This window comes from Electrona antarctica (genome assembly GCF_951216825.1).
Source record: "Electrona antarctica genome assembly, chromosome: 1".
Classification (NCBI taxonomy): domain Eukaryota; kingdom Metazoa; phylum Chordata; class Actinopteri; order Myctophiformes; family Myctophidae; genus Electrona; species Electrona antarctica.
Genome location: NC_136806.1, coordinates 54,769,129 through 54,791,370, shown reverse-complemented (window position 1 = coordinate 54,791,370; position 22,242 = coordinate 54,769,129). Strand labels below are relative to the sequence as shown.

The window sequence follows — 22,242 nt, the reverse complement described above, 5'->3', positions numbered from 1 at the left end:
TAGATAGGATGTGACCTTTGGATTTCCAGGAGAAGACCAAGTCTTCCTTCAAACACTCGCCAAAGAACCTTTTCCCCCAAACCTCCAACGAGAGAAAAGTTTTTCATTTCCAAAACCAATTCCCCTCCATTGCCCTCTCCCCACTCGCTGGATTGTTGAGCATAATGTGCGATCGGACTCAGTTTGAAAGGCATTACATTGTTTTTCATTACACAGTGCCATCAGTGGATTGTTTATTAGAGAGGAAATTAACCCATTTTGGCCTGACCTCAAAAATTTAATCTTTAAAGATTAAATTTAATCTTCTAAATCCTCCAGTTTTCTGAAATAAATATTTTCACGATTTAAAAAAAATAGCAGACCTACAAGCTCGTAGCGCGCCACTCAGTGGCGCGCTACGAGCTTGTAGATCTGCTATTTTCCAATAGCTAAATTACAACATAATGTTTAAAACACCAAAAGGGGGGTTCCCGCCCAAAATGGGTTAAAAAGGTGTGGTGCGAGGTTTCTTCCCAGGCAAGGCATGGGCCGCCTAAGAGACCCTCAATGAGGAGTCCACGTCCAATCATTACACGTCTGTCAATCTCCGGCCCGTCGTGGCCCGTTTTCTCTTTTAAGATTAATATGAGAGAATGGAAGCAAATTAGCTACTAAATTAGACCGCCGTCGTTTCGGCAGAGAGGGGTCCTCTGAGCCATTCTGGCTATGCAGAGACTACTCTTCCTCTCCCTCCCTCCCCCTCTCATATGCAAGGGCCCTGCAGCTATGTCTACTGAATGGTAATAAGCCCAGTGTTCCACACAGGCCCCTTGGGATGCAATACCATTGCCACACCGCCTCATCTTCCCAAGGTACACACGAAAAAAGAAGATAACAAAGAAGAATATAAAACATGATTTGAACTCCTGCCACAAACAATGCAACAAACTTATTTTTCCTCAGGTTTTTTTTTCTTTTTCCCATTGCTGTGAGTGACTTGAAGATGGTTTTATAATGAAGATGTTTACTGAACGAACTCTTGCTATAGGTGTGGGTTAGGGAGGGCACTGGTTCCCCAAACACTGGGTCGGGACCCATTTGTGGGTCATGGACATATTTTATGGGTCCCTTTATTTAATTTGTTTTGTTTTCTACATTGTTTCTAACCCACTTTGGGTGGGAACCCCTTTTGGTGTTAGCATTATGTTATGCTTTAGCTATTGAAAAATATCAGATCTACAAGCTCATAGCGCGCCACCGAGTGGCGCGCTACGAGCTTGTAGGTCTGCTATTTTTGAAAAATCGAAGAACGACTGACATAGAAACATAGCTTTTTCAGAAAACTGTCAGGATGTAGAAGACGTTTTTAGAATCTGATCTCAGGTCAAAATGGGTTAATTATTTCAAAACGTTTTTTTTGTTTGGTAGTGAAAACAGCCGATCCACAAGCTCTTCTAGATCTGCTGTTTTTCACTATAGTTTGGGGTCCTGGGGAAACATCTAATTTCTCTCTCTGGGGTCTCGAGTTTGGGAAGCCTTTTGTTAGAGGGAGCTGCGCGGTGGCACGGTGGATCCATGCTGTCCTCATCTGGAGTCCCGGGCAGCATTATAGAGATCAGGCTAATATGAAATCTAACCCAGCCACTTAGGGATGCACATTCTCCTGGACTCCTCCGGGGGGAGGTCAGACTGGCAGGTAATTAACTCGGACGGTTATTATGATTAAAACCTGGGCCCCCGATCTCATTTCTGATAGGAGAATTCAATCAGAAAGTGTTTACTTTGTGAAGATTGCATTAAAACAAGCACCAAATGTGTCTAATGGAATGCCACAGCATAGGGGCAAATCTACCCCATGCCTCGAATTGTTATTATTCATCTCAATTTACTGACATAGACGTTGGGTAAAACGTAAACTGTTTGCTAAAGTGTAAAAAAATAAATAAGAAAGCAAGTTCTCAATTATTATTACATTAATAATAATTCATAGAATTATGTGAAGTTGGTGTGACATATGCAGAGCTCACGCTAGTTATAATTTAGCTATTGAAAAATATCAGATCTACAAGCTCATAGCGCGCCACCGAGTGGCGCGCTACGAGCTTGTAGGTCTGCTATTTTTTGAAAGATCGTGATAATATTTATTTCAGAAAACTGGAGGATTTAGAAGATTTCTTTTAAATTTCGAGGTCAGGCCTAAATGGGTTAAACAAATAAAATGTTTATCCAAAATGAAGACAAGGACACATCATGCAGACATACAGTAATACCCACCTTGGCTTCAGATTCCCTGAGCAGTGTCTGAGCCTCTTTGAGCTTTTCCGTCTCACTAGTTAACTGGACAGGTACAACAAACACACAAACACAAACACACACACACACACATACGTACAAAATCACGGCCACACATGATGGGTATGAACGGAGAGAGAGAAGACAGACAGTGGACAGGAGACAGTGGACATGGAGGTGGGTTAGAGAGACAAAGAGGAACACTAGTACATTTTGTCAGTAGAACAGACACACCAAACAGTCAACACAGGAAGGGTGGCGGACACACGACTGTCCTCGACGATGGTCAACAATCAGAAGCTAGTGCAACGTGCGTCATGGTTATTGTGCATTTGCACGGAAGGACTATAGAGCACCGAGAGCAGCATAAAAGGATTGAGACGCGACGGACGGCCGGCCCGGCCAGCCAGCGCAACCATCAAAAGCTCCCCTCCCTTCACCAGCTATCCTTTCATGTCATAGGAGCCCATTTCAACTTAGCACCCTCAGATGTTAACGGCGGGCATTGATTTTACTCTGCAGTCTTTGTTTCAGAAAATGTGCCCGTTTTGCTTTGATGTCCCCCCCACTCCGGGTGACCTCGCCATATGGAGAGGTGAGACGGGGACGTATAGTACCCCAGCGGTTGCCGCCCGAGACGTCATATTTCTATGCAGTCGTACCGAATACCTCTCGCGGTGGATTTGGGGGGGGAATTAAATATTTAACGTGTGTAATGGAAAAAGGAGATGGAAACTTCAATGACAGGGTGACTTAAAAAAGGCCTTCCACTTTGCTGGAGTTTTAGAAAGTGGCTGTAAAGTGCATTCTTTAAGCAAAAGAGAACTTGAATCTTCCCCACTGACCTTAGGAGTGGGGAAAAAACAGGACCAAAAGGAATCAGTGGGTAGGTTTTGCCTTCTGATGTGTTCATTCTTGAGAGACAACGAGAGTTAACTTAAGTTTTTGTGCTGTAAAACTGTCCTTAAAAGGGACACTTCACCCCTTTTGCAACCAGATCTTATTGAAATGATGTTCGGGAGACAAGAAACACTTTCCTGGGGTTTTGATGTGGGTAATAATGTGTTTGTAGATATTTTAGTATTTCAAAGTGTCCATGATGTCATGGACACTTTGACCCAATACATCACAATGACCTGGGCACCATATATGGGGCCTGATGTCACGATGACCTGGGCACCTGGGGGCTTGCCTGGGGTGACCAGGGGGCTGATGACATTGTGTTCATTAATGTGCTATAAAATTACCTTTAATAACATTTTTAAAAAAAAACATCACCACCAGTAGCGTAAACGTGTAAATGTAGATGACATGGAAGTTCATCATGTATAAAGTTTGTCACAGGCACAGAATTTCTCTTGAGTCTTGAAAAGGTTTAACCCATTCTGGACGGGAACCCGTTTTGGTGTTTTAACTAAGCATTATGTTATACTTTAGCTATTGAAAGCAGATCTACAAGCTCATAGCGCGCCACCGAGTGGCGCACTACGAGCTTGTAGGTCTGCTATTTTTGAAAAATCGTGAAAATGTGCCTGAAATCTTTGAATATATGTTCTTTCAGAGTTCTTAAACTCAAATCTTTGCTACTGAGAGGGTCCCTGGAACTACAAATTTTCAGATGGGGGGTCAGCGGCCAATGTCATATATATTTGGGGTTCCTTGACATGAATATGTTTGAGAACCTCTGGTCTAAAATAATGTCGTGGCTGTCACGCCGACAGCTGAGAACATTATGGTGATATTGTGAGTCCTACTCTGTCATTAGGATCTGAAACCAGTCTGGTTGATGAGGAAGGGGGGCGGCAGCAGCACTGGCACTATAAGGAGAGAAAATAAGATCCGGCAGTCTGCTATACCTCCAACTGCTCTCGTGGGGGGCAAAGCCGGGTCAGCTACATGGCCGCCAGGTTGTTAAAACCGATTAATGGGATGGCATCAAGTGTACCACTGCAACACTACATTATTCATCACACCTAAAAAAAACAATTCAATGAATGCTTCCCCTTCTTTTTGTGTTCCTTGACTTGAGAGCGGAAGATTTCCATTTGTTCTGATTTCATTGGGGGGGTTTTTTCTGTCGATGTTTACAGGCAGAACCTCCATTCAGCTGGATGAGGGGGATAATCAAACAGTCACATCAAACAAGGCTGCTTGTTACAATGCCAAAGTTCCCGGAGAAAGGCTCTCGTTAACCCATTTTGGGCGGGAACCCCTTTTGGTGGTTACATACGTTATGTTATAATTTAGCTATTGAAAAATAGCAGATCTACAAGCTCATAGCGCGCCACCGAGTGGCGCGCTATGAACTTGTAGGTCTGCTATTTTTGAAAAATCGTTAAAATGTGCCTCAAATCTTTCCGAAAATTGTCATGATTTAGAAAAAAATAATTAAATTTCGACGTCAGGCCTGAATGGGTTAAAGCGGTTGGTGCACAGATGAAGGTGCGGTGCAGGGGCAGGGGCAGGGGCTCAGACATGCATGTGTTTTTATCTGAGAGGAGTTCCGACCAATGAAATGAAAAAAGACTTAACACATTTCATTCATATTCACCAAAGTGGCAGTTGTAGCGTGCTGACTTTGATGAACAATCTGTGTGTGTGTGTGTGTGTGTCTTCACATGCATTTAAAGGTTTTGCACTCTCCCAGATAAAGGCTTTTTTACTGTACTGTCAAAGGTGGATTAGGCTACAATACACATTGCTGTATTATTGCCTTCCTACTGCAGCAAAATAAAACTCTTAAAACAAAAAATGATTACAAACGGTATGTAGCTTTTTCTTTTTTGCCTAGCGCAATATATATAAGGGGAAGTCATTTGAGGGTCAATATGAACAACTGCTGCCTAAAGTAAAAAACAAGATTACTTGGAAGCGTTATACATATTCCCTTTAGAAACTAAAAGTATAATGCAGTAATTTAAATTGCCATTTCCATAACATGAGAGGCAAATCTGCTAAGCTGGAAGAGATGAAAAGTTTGACAGATGTCTGATTTCAAAGAGACCGTTCCCTCTGTGAAGCACCTTAGGTAAAAGATGGTTAGTTTCACTCAATGTGGAGGCAACAAGAAAACCTCTTTGGGAACCCACTTTACAGTAAAAGCAGCAACTTGACCACTAAGTGAGACCCAGTCAAGCACTACCAGATACAGTATATGTTTACAGTTCATTCCCTTTTTTTTAAGCTATAATATGCCAAGATGCACAGGGGACTTGCTGATGCACTCATGCTAGCTTGCATTGAGCACACACTGCGCATGTGCCTATACTGTGGCTAATGCCTGTTGATGTGAAGCTCCCCGCATCAGCAGTCCCTTTGAAGGAGCATTCAGAGATACAGGAAGAGAGGGCTCTGACTCTCCGGGGCCTCGCGGTGCTATACTGCTACCTGTTAATGCACCACAAACAGGGCAGGCTTCAAAAGACAGCGGCCTGCCAAGGGGGGAAAAGGGGGCAAGGGCATGCAGTGGGTAGGAAAAGACTTAGAGGTACGGTAAGCAGAGGCCATTACAAAACTGGCGCATTCATTTCAGAGTGAAAAGAAAGAAGAGGGAGAAGTGGAGAGAGATTGAGGGAAATAAGAGGGAGAGTGCAGAGAGGGAGAGAGCGGGGAGGACAGGATGATAAGGACTGATGAGGAAGGATGTGGTGAAGAGATGCCTCAGACTGCCGATATAGTCTCATTAATATTTACGGGCAGGCATAGGCAAGTCGCTGGACGCTGAGTGAGTGATTAACGAGCCACAGCTGCAGACGCAGGTAACGAGTGGTGACACGGCACTCAGGCATATGAAGTGGAAGACGGAGGCCTAAACACAAATTAAGTGTAGTTGCCGAGTGGAAAAAAACACTGAGTGACTTCCAGCACGAACGGGGCCAAAGCTTGTGCCGTGCATTAAACCATTTTGGGCGGGAACCCCTTTTGGTGTTTTATAAACATTATGTTATAATTTAGCTATTGAAAAATAGCAGATCTACAAGCTCATAGCGCGGCACCGAGTGCCGCGCTATGAACTTGTAGGTCTGCTATTTTTGAAAAATCGTGAAAATAGTTTTTTTCAGAAAACTGGAGGGTTTAGAATATTTTTTTTTTTTAATTTTGGAGGTCAGGCCTAAATGGGTTAAATCACCGTCACGTTTGGTGTGGGGCTGAGGAACGAGAGCTGACGCGGAGTCGAGTGATAACAACTTGGCTTTGAGGAAGGTCCGGGCAGGCTCTCATTTATAACACTATAGTGTGCAATGGATTCCATGGGTTTACGTGCAACCCAAACACAAAAACGAGCATGATCACGCAAATCTGATCCGATTTATAAAACGCTGTGCACAGACTGCACACGTGCACCTTAACGGTTCTCCCTTTATGCATTAGAATCAACGGCGTGAGTCTCTAATATCTCACGCCGTAAATGGTTAATGCAAAATGGTTGAGCAGTCTGGTGGTGCTCTACAGCTGAAACCACTGAGGGTTTAAGATGATTGCATGCAATAATTTGGTCATTTATAGAAGGAAAATGCTTCAGGAAATAATATTCTGAGTTGGTGTCTTCATTCTAATACAAGTGCAGAAATTGCACAGATTATATTGGGGGATCAAACCAGCCATTGCTACAAATTATGTTTTGATGTTGGCCTGTGCATCCATTCCACAGTGCAAAGGAAAACAAATGTGTTGATAATAAGATCATTATAAGATGGAGAGGTTGGACAAAAGGCCCATTTTGTGGAACTGAGCTTGGGCTTGAGACTATAACAACGCCCTGTCATTTTGTCAAACAATAAAATACAGTATGTATGCGGGAGTCAGTGGGACAAACATGAATCTCCCCTGGAGGCTGGGACACATGCGGTGCAAAGCAGATTGTTTGAGCCGACTGCACATAATCACTGCCACTGCGCAAATACAAGTCACAAAGCACTGGACACTCACACTCTGTCACGTAGAACTTGCAAACATGCTGCACTATTTGAATAGTATAAACACAGCAGATAAAGTTTTTCCCCTTGAACCATAAGGCAAGTGACATAAGTTAGTTTTTCCCCTTGAACCATAAGGCAAGTGACACTTCCCTTGAGCCATAGGGCGAGTGTAGTTGGTTAGTTGTCCCCTTGAACCATAGGTCGAGTGAAATAGGTTAGTTGTCCCCTTGAACCATAGGGTGAGTGACATGGGTTAGTTGTCCCCTTGAACCATACAATTTACAATTTACAATTTAGGCATTTAGCAGACGCTCTTAATCCAGAGCGATTTACATTAGGCAGGAACAAAAGTATGGGAATACATCACATATATAAAATGCATTTATCAAGAAACATGCGTAAGCTAAGAACATAACTAGAACATATCTATATAATGACACTATACATATTAACTATACATATATACTATACTATGCTATACATATGTACTATGATGTGCTATGACTACATACAATGCAATTATTGTGCTGTCTACATGACATGCTATAAGTCTGTTTCAAACCATAGGTCGAGTGAGATAGGTTAGTTGTCCCCTTGAACCATAGGGTGAGTGACACATGTAGGTTAGCTTTTACATTGAGTCATAGAATGAAAGACAATGATGATAAATAAACAATGATTATGTGTGTTGTTGATGATAATAATAATATCACACACCATACGCACCTCTTGTAACTTTCATTGGCAAATAACTTTGGGATGGTTGACACTTTGACACTCACTTTGGGAGAGTTAAAACTGTGATTTTGGAATGGTTCTGTCTTAGTTCTGAAGCCTTGAGGCGACACTAACACCCGGCTGCCGTGCGTAAAAAACTTGATTTGATGCTGGAAGAGTTGTCCTTTAACCCATTTTGGTGTTTCAAGCATTCTGTTATACTTCAGCTATTGAAAAATAGCAGATCTACAAGCTCATAGCGCGCCACCGAGTGGCGCGCTATGAGCTTGTAGGTCTGCTATTTTTGAAAAATCGTAAAAATGCGGCACCAATCTTTAAATAGGTATATATTCTTTCAGAGTGAACGTTTTTTTTATTTCGACGTCAGGTCAAAATGGGTTAACTGTGTGCGTATGCTATATTAGTTACACATAATCTGGCCACTTTCCTATCTGTTTTGTCAACATTGTCGCTGTTCATTGTTGCTGGAAATTGGTTACGAGGTGATTGTGTACTGTAGCAGTGTTATATAGTTCTGTTGGGGTCTTTATGCTGTAAACATAAACAGGTAGCCTAGAACAGCAGCCTGGCCTGTTGTCCTACTGTATGTTCTTTAGACAGTACAGTATGTAGACCTGTTAATTATGTATTGTACTTCTCATACGGTTATGTTTTACTTCGTTTTTGTATTATTTGCAAACACAGTTTGGCGGCAGGTTCCCGCGTTAGTTCCTCATGACAAGGCATCTGAAGGCTGCATAATTTGACACGGAGTGAAATGTACTGTGTGAGAATGATCATTTAGCACATTTGGCTTAATGTCACTACTCGGTTGTTGGCGTCGCAAATTCTCGTGGTCTCTAAAAATGTTCGCACACACGGGACAGAGTGTGCACATTCTCGCGTCACATTTGTTTTGATAGATTTAAACTTTTGCGCGGAAGGTGGCGAACCCGACGCGATGGTTACAAATGAAACCTTTTAGCGAGGTTCAGACCAGAATAATAATGCATGTAGGGGAGGTGGTGAATGAGAAAGGGTGTGTCTGCAGAGAGAAATTATCTCCAGTAAAGAGGTAGCCGGTACGATCTTTCAACAGTGGTTTATATTAACCCATTTAGGCCTGACCTCGAAATTTAAAAAAAATCTTCTAAATCCTCCAGTTTTCTGAAATAAATATTTTCACGATTTAAAAAAAATAGCAGACCTACAAGCTCGTAGCGCGCCACTCGGTGGCGCGCTATGAGCTTGTAGATCTGCTATTTTTCAATAGCTAAATTATAACATAATGTTTAAAACACCAAAAGGGGTTCCCGCTCAAAATGGGTTAAATCCTGTAAGCAGGGAAGCAAACTGCCCTTTTGTGCCACGCCAGCGCTAAAGTGTTTCAAATTGGGTTAAGGGGGAAATAGCAGTCGTTCTTTTTTTTTGCCTAGAATGGAGGGTTTTGTCTGGGAAGAGACGGCGATATGGGGGCCAAGAAAAGGAATGCCATCCATCTCTATGATGATAGGATTACAGGGGAAATGCTTCAATGGAGCCCATTCACCCATACATCTTAAAAAAAGGAGATTGACCCATTATTAAATCAAATGCTCTTGCATGGATGAAAACACCCACTTACAGGCAATCTCACGCTGACCAAAGGTATCATATTTTGACAAAGTTGATCGCGTTCACTGCACCCACATCACCTCTCAACTTATGGTTTTAAAGATCAACTTATTTCATTTTGCCGGAAGCTGTCGATATTTGGTGTCTAAATGCTGACTAAAATGCAAGGTTAGACTTATACAGTCCATTGCCTCCTGACGCTTTTCCTTTATTTTTGAGGCGTGTGGTTGTGTTTTGTATATATAGCGCAGTGTGCATTCGTGAACTATGGTGTCGTTATACCTGGGTCTGCAGGCTTTGGATTTGCACCTCCAGCTCCTTGATCTTCTCCTCCTGCTTCTGAGATTCAGCCTGGGCCTCCTGCCGTGCACTGAACTCCTCATCAAACTGCAACACAAGACACACCAGAATGACCGTGTACACAGAACACACACACCACAGGCATGCACCACCACTGGTGAGCAGCAAGGTATCTCTAGAGAACAGCTAACCACAGGGTCACACACACACACGCACGCACGCACGCACGCACGCACGCACGCACGCACGCACGCACGCACGCACGCACGCACGCACGCACGCACGCACACACACACACACACACACCATGTCTCGCACTATCTGGCTGATTTCTATTCATAGCCCCAGTGGCCTTATTTCATGGTGTCCTTTGTCTAGGTTTCAGGTCCGGCCTTCTATGCATGTTGACAGGTCTAACCTTTGTGGAAAAAGCGGTGCCGTGTCAGGATAATGTTTTCACTGTGGCCCAGCAGGGTGCAGACTCGACGCAACGCTTAAGCCCGACTTATACTTCTGTCGCACACCAGTGTCGTGTGCGCCCAACATACGTGGGCAAAATCTGCAAGCTCACAACGCATCACGGAAATACAAAGTGTTGCGAGCTGGCGGAGATTTCATGATTATTCTTTTCGGTGCATCACCCGCCATTCGACGGAGCAACACATTTGGCATTATGCCGGGGGGACAGAGAAGAGGGTAATGGTACCATTTTGGTCTCAAGGTTGGCTCACTTTACACCATCTGTACAATATGTTGGATATCATCCAGATAGTATTCTCATTTATTCATGCTTTTGTTTTATTTGTGAAAAATGTGTGAAAAATTATACCGAAACCTATTCTCTCTCTCAAAGTAAAACTCAGAACAAGGGGTCGTCGCCATGCTGGCTTGTGGTGGACATTTTTGTCCTAATTCCATTTTTGGAAAAAATAGCAGACCTACAAGCTCGTAGCGCGCCACTCGGTGGCGCGCTATGAGCTTGTAGATCTGCTATTTTTCAATAGCTAAAGCGTAACATAATGCTAACACCAAAAGGGGTTCCCGCCCAAAATGGGTTAAGCTAGCCCTGAAAGGCCATAACAGGTCTGTAACTCTGAGTGAACAAATGGAACTCTCAGAGTTAAGGGGGTTCTTGCAAATAAAACATTTTGAGAACACGAGTTGGACTCGTAATTTGGGATAGTGGCATAGTAAATTAGTGGCATACATATGTGACTAAATTTGACTGAGGGACTGCCATTGGATTTTTTTGAATTTTCATATTGGTTGTTCAGTTTGACCCTCCAGTTTTGGAGATATGGCTTATAGAGTAATGTCTTGCAGAGAAACAGCGAGTTGAGAAAACAGGCTTGAAAGGTTCACTTCTGTGGTCTCTAACATTACACCTAGCTACATGTTTAAGCATTTATTTCATATTTACATGTCGATTTCAGCTCTGACACTTATTTCAGACATGCTCTAGGATGTGAAGAGTCTGCCTGTGCTATAAACTCATAAAAAAAAGCTGGAATTTGCGCGATGGCAGTCTCTCAGTCAAATCTGGTCACATATACTGAAGAAAACCTGGATATTTGACATTCAATAATTGGGTCTTATGAAAGTTATGATCAAAATAAGAACATTGTAATGGTATGCAAAAAAATATATATAATACTAATTGCCACGGACAAGGCCAAGTCTTTGCCACGGACACATTTGTCCGTGTACGGAAATATTGATGACCCCTGATAAAGCTCTCTGAAGTATTGCCAAGAGTTAGATTGGTTCAATTAAGGTAAAATCCTCCTAATTCTAAAGTAAGTCTCTTGAACAAAAACACAATTAGAAAAGAATAAAGCTTACTGTATAAGCTGATGCACGCAGTGTGGACTTGAATCTAAAGTGCCTGTACATAACTTAACTCGAGCGGCACTGTGCGCAAACAAGTATACACATTGGAACATTGGGATCGATCCGTTGTAATGCCGATACGGATCATGTAGCGCCACAGCCAACAATTGACCAGGGCATGGAAATCAATAGGCTGTCTGGAAGCTCTAGAGAAGGAAAAAAAACGTTCCTGATGGGAGTTGGCCAACCGATGGGACTGGGTTGGGTGAGGACAGGGTGGGGGGGGGTTCGATGGGGGTTGATTAATGTCTCACCTTTTTGGAGAAGTCTGCTGCCTTCTGTTCACTTTCCTCCACTTTGGCTTTATCCACACACTGATCTACAAGACAAAGTAAAGTCACACAGCAACTCAAACAACTCGCCTGGGAAAATGTAGACAGTTGATCTCCATCCCTAGAGAGTCACAGATAAACCATGATGTGTATGTATATTTAAAAAAAAGCAGGACGTCTTTAGTGTAATTGTCTTTATTCATTTTCCTTTTTTTCTAATTGCTTGTGTGACTCATTAAAGTGCAGTAGTTAAGGCTTGGAAAAACTTTTAATGAGCGTTGGCTTGTTGAGTTGCAGAACTGTTAAGTAACACAACAGAAGAGGGGAAATTGGTGTTATTTACATGTTTCCTCCGTCTGAACCAACAAATTAATAACGTGAGACAAATAATGGAAAACCACTGACATACAGTATGTCCTCTGATGATACATATCTGATCAAATAAGTCACTTCATACAGCGTACTGTTCTAATGGAGCCTTGTTTCTTTGTGTAATGCATTATTTATGAATAATTAGACCACAATATCTTATATGTCAAGCCACTGCAGGTGTTTGTCGGCGCGAACTCAGCGGGGAACAGGATGATAATGAGAGCGACTGCAGGATATATCCAAACATTTTCAGCAACATCAGTGACATGCTTCCTGCTGTCACTGATGTTGCTGTTAAACCGTTTAAGCCTGACGTCGAAATTTAAATCATGAGGTTTTTTTAAACCTCATGTTTCTATATCAGTGGTTCTCAATATTTCATGTCAAGGACCCCAGAAACTATATGTATTTGGCCGCCGACCCCCATTTGAAAATATGTAGTTCCAGGGACATACCCAGAAGCAAAGATTTGAGTTAAAAACATAAAACAGAAAAAAATATAGATTCCAAATTTGCGCCACATTTTCACGATTTTTCAAAAATAGCAGACCTACAAGCTCGTAGCTTGTAGATCTGCTATTTTTCAATAGCTAAATTATAACATAATGTTTAAAACACCAAAAGGGCTTCCCGCCCAAAATGGGTTAAACAGAAGAAGCATGTCTGGAGGAGAATTTGGAACCATTACGGAACCATTACAATCACAACTAAGTGCCATCTTATATAATCACTGTAAATTACGGGCAAATATTTGACATCGTTCACTCGCAATCATGTAAAAAAAAAAATAGAGCAAAACAAAACAATGCAGTAATAAGAGAGACTAATTGCATTGTCAACCGAGCGAAGACAATTTATTTTTCTCATTCCCCAAATGATTGAAAAGGTATACCTACCGATCAAGTGGGTGAAGTCCACATCCAGCCTTTTACTGTAGCCAAAGTCTGGGTCCATCCCGCTTCGATGCAGAACCACCTGAGACACGCATTCTTCGAGCACCTTGAAGTACTGAGGCCTGCAGGGGTCAGTAAAACATAATGAATTGCATTTTTATAGCGCTTTTCCAAGTGCTCAAAGCGCTTTACAATGGTTCATTCATTCATACATTGGGAGGTGAAGCGGCGAACAGTCGACGCCAGCGTCCTCACTTCCCACATTCACACACCAACGGTGGCGAGCTCACACCGACCGACTCATTGGAGGCAATGTAGGGTTCAGTGTCTTGCCCAAGGACACTTCGACATGTGGACAGGAGGAGCCGGGATTCGAACCGCCGACCCATTGGACGACCTGCTCTACCTTCTGAGCCACAGCCGCCACATCAAGCAGAACAATTAAAACATGTCACGCTGAGATACAACTGACACAAAACTCTACCGGTCTAATTAACCACAAATGAGTTCCTTATCCAACCTTGGAGGTCAACAAATGCTACATCTGAAAGGTTGCAGTTGAGGGGGGGAAAAAAGAGACAATTAAATTTGATCACTCTCCCTCGCTTTACCCGAAACATGAAATTGGCAGATTAAGCAGGTGCATGGAACTTAAACCATTTTGGGCGGGAACCCCTTTTGGTGTTAGCATTATGTTATGCTTTAGCTATAAAAAAATAGCAGATCTACAAGCTCATAGCGCGCCACCGAGTGGCGCGCTATGAGCTTGTAGGTCTGCTATTTTTTAAAATTTGAAGAACGACTGACATAGAAACATAGCTTTTTCAGAAAACTGTCAGGATGTAGAAGACATTTTTAGAATCTGATCTCAGGTCAAAATGGGTTAAGTCTCTGTGACTGTCCATTTCAAGGTGACAGACAGGAACCCGGGTTACGCTTGCCCTCTTCACTAATTTGCAATCATCTTAGCCAATTAGGGTGGCTATAAACACTGAAATGTAAATCTAATTAGTGTAACGTGTGTAAATGAGAGCACAATGGCCAGGAGAAAAAAGAAAAAGAACATGTCGGGCAGTTAGGAATGGGATGGAGAGCTTGGGTCTTGTTGTGCGGGGTGTCTGCATCAACCTGGGACTGCTGTTCTGCCTCATAGGTTGGGATGTGACCTTTTCCCTGTTACATTATCAACTTTAATTGCATGTGACATTTAGCTAATACAATGTCAACTTAAGCTGAGTTCCAAAGTGGCAAATAATTATGTTCCGAGCTTGACCTTGGGACTACTGGAGAATGCAGATATGCAATTTCCTGCCAGAAATGTTACTCTTTCTGTGAGCAAGAGTAAAGGAGGAGGGGGGGGGGGGTATATATTCAGCAAGGGAAAAGCTAAATTTGAGGCCCCACGGTACTTTGTTAACACATTCAGGCCTGATGTCGAAATAAAAAAAAAATTGAGGCACATTTTAACGATTTTTCAAAAATAGCAGACCTACAAGCTCATAGCTATGAGCTTGTAGATCTGCTATTTTTCAATAGCTAAATTATAACATAATGTATGTAACCACCAAAAGGGGTTCCCGCTCAAAATGGGTTAATTCATCAATTCTTTGGGGAAGCTTTTTATTTTTTCACTAACTTGTTCTAGGAATACAGTACATTCTGTGCATGCTTTCTTCTCCGTCATAAGAAATGATTCCATAATCGCATTCTCCTCCGTGTCTCGTCTCTTAGTTCTCCAAATACCACTTGTGTTTTTAGTGCCTCCATAAACAATTAAACACTCTCACATATGTATTCACAGCACCGAGGGAGGACCGAGTATGTATTCAATTCAATCGTAAATACATACAAATTCAATATGTATATACACACAAACACGAGCATAAGCACACACAGAGGCGCGCACAGACACACGAAAACGTAAAATAATAGCAGATCTACAGTTGGAGGCCATCGATATTGTCCTTTTCTTTTTGCTGAGGTTTGCGTGATCTGCGCAAAAGGACAGTTAACCCATTTTGGGCGGGAACCCCTTTTGGTGTTTTAAACATTATGTTATAATTTAGCTATTGAAAAATAGCAGGTCTGCTATTTTTGAAAAATCGTGAAAATATTTATTTCAGAAAACTGGAGGATTTAGAAGGATTTTTTTAAATTTTGAGGTCAGGCCTAAATGGGTCAAATGATAAGGGACAATATCGGTGGCACCCAACTGTACAAGCTTCCATTTGTTGTGAACTTGTAGACTTGCAGACTTTGATTAACCACATGGCTATTTGAGGGTCCTTGGCATAGAAAAACAACAACAACTGGGAACAACTCACATAGGCCTACCGGTAGCCTAAAAACGGAGAGTTCTGGCAATCTTTACATGGCAAACATATACTGTTGGTCTAATTTCCTTTTGGCCTTGGCATCTCACATAGTATGATTCATATTCACCGTTTCCAGATTTTGCGAGAGAAACAAGCAACCAGGTCTATAAAAAAAAAAACACAAAAAAGAAGCGACTATAGGAGAAATGAGCGCACGCACGCACACATGCACGCACACACGCACGCACGCACAAACACAGATTCATTTTGGGGTCTTTGACCAAAAAAAAGTTTGAGAACCAGCATTTAAGAAGCAAGCCCAATAAGCAACTATAACATTTTAGAAACAAACCCACCGAAGTGACATAGCAGGGAAAAAAAAGCTCCAACGTCACTTATAAGAAGCAGACGTGGCAACACCGTTCATATTCCATGGCAGATACAGAGCAGTTATGTGGCAGATAACTCAATCAAAGCCTGCTCTTTCTATTGGCCCGGGATGGGAGCAAGAGGGCGTATGAGCATTGATGTAGCTAAAATAGAATAATTGCTTGGAGCAGACAGCATTGTGAACGTCTGTCATGACAATGGGGTAATTGTGGTACTGTGGAAGAAGGGAAAAAAAAACCTTTTATATATTGCAGCATAATGGTGAAAATGAATGCTGTGATATGTCCATCAAAAGAGACGGGGATATTATCATTCCTAGACTTTCGACCTATTTTGTAATATCAAAGGGATATACGTATGCCCCACATGTGTGAGAGTGTGTGTGTGTGTGTGCGTGCGTATGTGGGTGCGTGCGTGTGTGCGTGCGTGCGTGCGTGCGTGCGTGCGTGCCCACCTGTGTGTACACACAGGTGGGCAGAGCAACAGACGTGAAAACACCGCGAGTCAAAGCGAGTCAAAACAAATCACCCTTGAGGGTGCGATGTTTGGAAAAGCGTGAAATGCCAAATGTCTTCTTTTAGCATCGCTGGATTCGCCTACTCGTCATCACTGGAGAGAAAGCTGGTAACAACCGACGGCGAGATCACAGGAGTTGCCCTGCGTGGCTTAAGCCATTTTGGGCGGGAACCCCTTTTTGGTGTTAGCATCATGCTATGCTTTAGCTGTTGAAAAATAGCAGATCTACAAGCTCATAGCGCGCCACCGAGTGGCGCGCTACGAGCTTGTAGATCTGCTACTTTTGAAAGATCGAAGAACCACTGGACATAGAAACATAGCTTTTTCAGAAAACTGTCAGGATGTTAGAAGACATGTTGTAGAATCGTCCTCAGGCCTAAATGGCTTAAGCACTGTGGCACTCGGCTTACAACTGTCACCAATGTACACCATGTTATTATCTCAATAAGCCGTCCTATTTTCCTTGCCCCCCCCCCCCCCCCCCCCCCCCACCCCAACATCCAGATCTGAGCCGCGCAGAGATAACCGTGGAAGGAGGGAGTGACCCAGAACTGTCAGAATCCCTCCACCACAGTGGGCAGGGCTAGGCTCCAGAAGCCAGCATATGTCCCCCCTGCATCATTTCCCTCCTCCACCTCCTCTTTCATTTTGGCACCTCCATTCCTTCCAAGCGTGGCTTGGTGGTTCAGCGCAGCAGCTTCCCTGCCACTTGATCCAGCCCTGCTCCACATAACCAGTGTAATCCCATACCGCCACGCTCCAAAAGAGGAGATCTGCTCTATATTTATTGGGTGGCTTTTTTGATGTGCTCCCATTCGCCAGGCTCTCTCACACTGACAGATTAATTATCAAAAAATAAAACAAGCCCCGGGGGGAGGAGAGACGTGGCTGGCAACTAATAGTTTTTTTTGGAGAACTTACATGTTTAATCACACAACTGAGTTTGCATACTATACTACTACATATCAGAATTTCAAGGAGTTGAACCAAGGTGCGAGCCGCATTGGGATTGTATAGGAGTTGAGGCATTCAATTTTATTTGACTTGGTTCCACAGATAAATATTGTAAATTAGAAACGATGATGAGTTTTAATAGTTTGTTGATTAGCCTACTTTTGACGCAGTTTTCTTACTTTTTGGGGGTATTAAGTCTAAAAAGTCCTTAAATTGACACTTCACTGTCATCTGGGGGGGACCCCCCCCCCCCCCCCCCCCCCCCCCCCCCCCCCCCCCCCCCCCCCCCCCCCCCCCCCCCCAACCCCCCCCCAAACAAACAAACAATGTGGGGACCCCCCTGGGTGTCCCGACCCACAGGTTGAGACCACTGACCGAGTACACCTACTGTATGGACAAGTCTCTCACCGTCCACTGATTGGTGGCGACAGTGTGTGATGCTGCAACCCCCAGTAATATGACACCTCCATGATGGCCTGGGGGGACACGGGCATCAAAGCGCAAAGTGATTTTAAGGGCCCTTCTTTAATCGAACCGATGTTAGCCGAGTCATTTCTCAAGCGCAATGTCCAGAAAACTGAATATGAATTTGAAGGGCATGTGTAGTACTACCCTAATTCGACTGGCTATGATGTATATGGGGAAATGCAGGCTCTGTCGAAAGGCTACAAGTATGCGTGTGCGTGCAGTGCCTGCATTTGTGACAGAGGCTGAGGAGATGCATTTTTAAAAGCATATCTTTAAAAAGAACATCATTTTTTATGAGCATTTGTAGTGAACCCCTGTAACGGCTAGCCTCCTAGCGGGGGGGGGGGGGGGGGTGCAGTTATGCTGAGGTGGACTTGGCTGTACTAGCTGGTTAATGTGAATTCTATTTCTCACAATCTCCGACTAGATGAGGAATACATTATTCATAACTCAGAGAGAGCAGAAACTTGTCTATGGTAAATTCATCTTCCTCCTATCCTCTCATCCTCCCCATCTTGCCCCCCCCCCCCCCCCCCCCCCTAAATATTTTATTTCCGCAAAAAGCTCTGACACAGCAGTGAATTTATCATTGTCATTCCCTTCAGAGGCGTCGTGGCGGCCCTTCTACTCAATGATTGACATATTTACACTTCCGAGGCAGGGTAGAGCTATGGGGGCAAATGCTTTAATAATTATTTAATCGTACCTTACTGCCGAACAACGTACATATTCACATTTCTTTTTTCTTGTACCTGAATCTCTGCTTCTGGAGGTTGCAGACAGACAGTGTCCAGGAGAGAGAGGAGGTCATGTGAATTTGTAATACTTACAACATGCCCTCCGGCCTCTCCACAGCTACATGATAAGCGCCCAGGCAGGCGGCAGAGTGGAAGTATGTTCACGTATGTATGGAGGACTGTGAGTCTTTGAGATGGCCCATAGAAAAGGAGTCATTGCATACTTTAACCCCACAAGGTCAATGCCATGCGTTGCTATCTGGCCCCTTTCAAGGGTGGTTCAACGGAGAGAGTATCCTTGCAGATGACATACCCCGAGAGAGAGAGAGAAAAAAAAACCCAGACGTATTGCATTGTGGTTGCTTCATGTGGGTGAAAATAACAACATCGCAAATAAATAAATAAATCCATACAAGAAAAAAGAAAATGTTCACATCTTGTGAGCAGAATGTCGGCGTTTCGGTCAAACTAATCCATGGATTTGTATCCTTTAGGCATGGGCCTAGGAGCAGCGATCAGTCAAACTCTGATAGAAAACCAATGGTGTGTGAAGAAAGAGGACGCTCACCTGATGTAATAGTCGTTCCTAATGAGCAAGAGGTGTTGGAGGATGGAGAGGAAGTAGGGTTCTGATCCGGTATCTCTCACCATGTTGGACAGGAGATGGTAGACCTCTCCCATGTCAGTAAAGGGGACAGCGTTAAGGCAAACAACATCTGGAAGTGTCGAATATTTTTGTTATCAGAGACAATCTAGATCCGTTAACCACCTGAACCGTACATACGTGACCCTATTCTGGACGTCATATTAGGGGGAAACGTGAATGTACTTCTTAGGCAGTCAATGTGTTAACACTTTGAGAGCCCACGCAAAACTGCCCAAAAATCACTTTCACCTAGAAAATCCATTCACATTTTTTATAATTCAGCTGACTGTGGAGACACATGCTGGAACTTTTTACTTTGAAATGTTTTATAGTTTCTGAGTTATTTAATTTAAACGCCATTCTCAATGGCGAAAACACAAACTTTGGCACCACGTATTTAAAAAAAATCATTGTTTTGATTTTTTTGATTAAAAAATAGAATATATATATATATATTTTTTTTTTTCAAAGACGTCCACAGACGTCTTGGGCTCTGCCCGTGCGGTAATACCAAAGACGTCCACAGGCGTCTTGGGCACAAAATGTGTTAATAAGTGACAGTCAGTGGCTCGGTGCTCCTTCATGGCTGTGGCTGGTTTGAGAGCTATAAATAAAGATCTGCTGACCTCCTTTTTTTTTAAGGAAACCTACGTAGGATTGTGTCAGAATATGAAATAAGCATTGGTGCCATCATGTCCCTGTGTGCTCTCTATCAACAGCATCACTCTCCAGCCCTGGCTTCTATGTATACAGAACATCCTGTATGTGTATCCTGCACATGGGACTTTCATTTTCTTCTTCTTTTTTGCCATCAGCATCATGTTAAAGGAGAATTCCATGCTAGAAGGCTTTTTTACCTTTCTTTGTAGTCGTTACGTCCCCACCAAAGAGGTCCAGGTGTTTTTTGTGCAAAAACTCCTTATTGGCTATTTCCCCTACCATAAGCCCTCAATGAATTGCATTGAATTGAATGGGGCTATGGGGTGTTGTGCTAATTCGCTTATTTACATCGAAATAAGTAGTAAAGTGTGCCGCTTGGGATATTATTTACATTATGAAGAGAAGAATATATACAAAAAAATAATACTTTTGAGCGATGGAAATAAGCGGATTAGCACAACACCCCATAGCCCCATCTAATTCCCATTCAATTCAATGCAATTCATTTAGGGTTTATGGTAGGGGAAATAGCCAATAAGGAGCTTTTGCACAAAATAACACCTGGACCTCTTTGGTGGGGACGTAACTACAAAGAAAGGTAAGAAAGCCTTTTTGTATGGAATTCTCCTTTAATCTCAAATGACACCGTAATATCGACAGAAAAAAAACATTCCGAAGTGTAGAGACTGAGTATAGGGCGGAGGGGGGGGGAGGGGGGTTCCCTGGAACAGATCAATGAGTGGGTTTTCTTTGCACCATTTTTCCCCCCTCCAATACCAGTCATGGGTTTTTCGCGCGTAGCTGATGACCTTCCAACAGAATCCCAATAATGGCAGATTTCTTTGTTGGCTGGAGGGGGGAGAAAAAAACAGCTCTGGACCATACTCCATAATACTCCTTGTCATCCATACCATTATATAAAAACAGCACTGGACCATACTCCATAATACTCCTTGCCATCCATACCATTATATACTCCATAATACTCCTTGCCATCCATACCATTATATACGCACCAAACAATCGACCATACTCCATAATACTCCTTGCCATCCATACCATTATATAAAAACAGCACTGGACCATACTCCATAATACTCCTTGCCATCCATACCGTTATATAAAAACAGCACTGGACCATACTCCATAATACTCCTTGCCATCCATACCATTATATACGCACCAAACAATCGGCGACTGAGAGCAGCCGAGAACGGATCAATCCTTTTAAACACCGTTTGACACTTTCCTATTAACTCCAACAACTGTCTGTAATTAAACTATTATCCCATGTCAAATTTTTAGAGACCGTGGGATGGGAATACACAGTCCTCTAAGACATTTAGGCCCGACGTCGAAATAAATAAAAAAGTCTTCTGAAAAAATATATATATTCAATGATTCGTGTCACATTTTCACGACTTTTCAAAAATAGCAGACCTACAAGCTCGAGCTTGTAGATCTGCTATTTTTCCAATAGCGAAATAATGCTTAGTTAAAACACCAAAAGGGGTTCCCGTCTGGAATGGGCTAATGTGTCATTTCCCACAGTCTGTATTAGGGAGGGTGAGGATGAAGTCTTGGGAGAGTTAGAGTTATGCCAATCCGGAGAGATGCAATTATAGCCTGGTCAAAGCCACGGCGGTGCGTCGTCGACGTCGGGGCGGAAAGCTCGTATAGTCCATAAACCAATTGAGTCATTATAGCTACCAAGCTCTTATACTAGTATTAATAATTAACATCGGTAACACTTGCTATGCATACCATGTATATAATGACATTATAGAGCGTTGCAGTCCCGCCCCCTACCAGGGCCCAGGAAATGATTCTCCGTTCATTTTCCTCATAAGACATTTCAGAAAGTCTTTATTTAAAGACGTTTACGCCGCGGACAAAGCCAACTCGAGTCGTGACAAATCATGACAACAAATGGGCCGAACAAATGGGCCGAACAAATAATTAGAAAGAAGAAAAAAAAACGGCAGGTTACAACACTTTTTTTGTTGTTTTTCTTCTTTGTAATTATTTGTTTGGTCCAAAATATTGTTTGTGTTGTCATGAGTTGTCACGACTCGAGTTGGCTTTGTCCGCGGCGTAACCACCGTCTTTAAATAAATACTTTTTGAAATGTCTATGGGAAAAATGCATTGGGATTCATTTCCTGGGCCATGAAATGAAATGAATGAAATGAAATGCATACTATATTTACCCAGGGTATCTGGGCTAAGCTCAAGAACTTGTTTCCAGCCAGGCCCTGCTCATAGAACATTTCATCGTAGTGGTTCAATGCCTTGTTCAAGGGCACTTC

At 42.8% G+C, this 22,242-nt stretch overlaps 1 protein-coding gene across 1 annotated transcript in view; it reads right to left on the bottom strand.

Annotated features, from left to right (window-relative positions):
• diaph2 (diaphanous-related formin 2) overlaps positions 1-22,242 on the bottom strand; it is a gene marked incomplete at its 3' end in the record, with an annotated part of 255,964 nt that overhangs the window by 15,679 nt on the left and 218,043 nt on the right. Inside the window, exons 17-21 of the mRNA XM_079497475.1 lie at positions 19,197-19,313; positions 13,252-13,370; positions 11,966-12,030; positions 9,804-9,908; positions 2,254-2,316 (exon numbers count right to left, since the gene is read on the bottom strand). Coding sequence (XP_079353601.1) covers positions 2,254-2,316; positions 9,804-9,908; positions 11,966-12,030; positions 13,252-13,370; positions 19,197-19,313 — 469 coding nt within the window. The remainder of the gene's footprint in view (positions 1-2,253; positions 2,317-9,803; positions 9,909-11,965; positions 12,031-13,251; positions 13,371-19,196; positions 19,314-22,242) is intronic.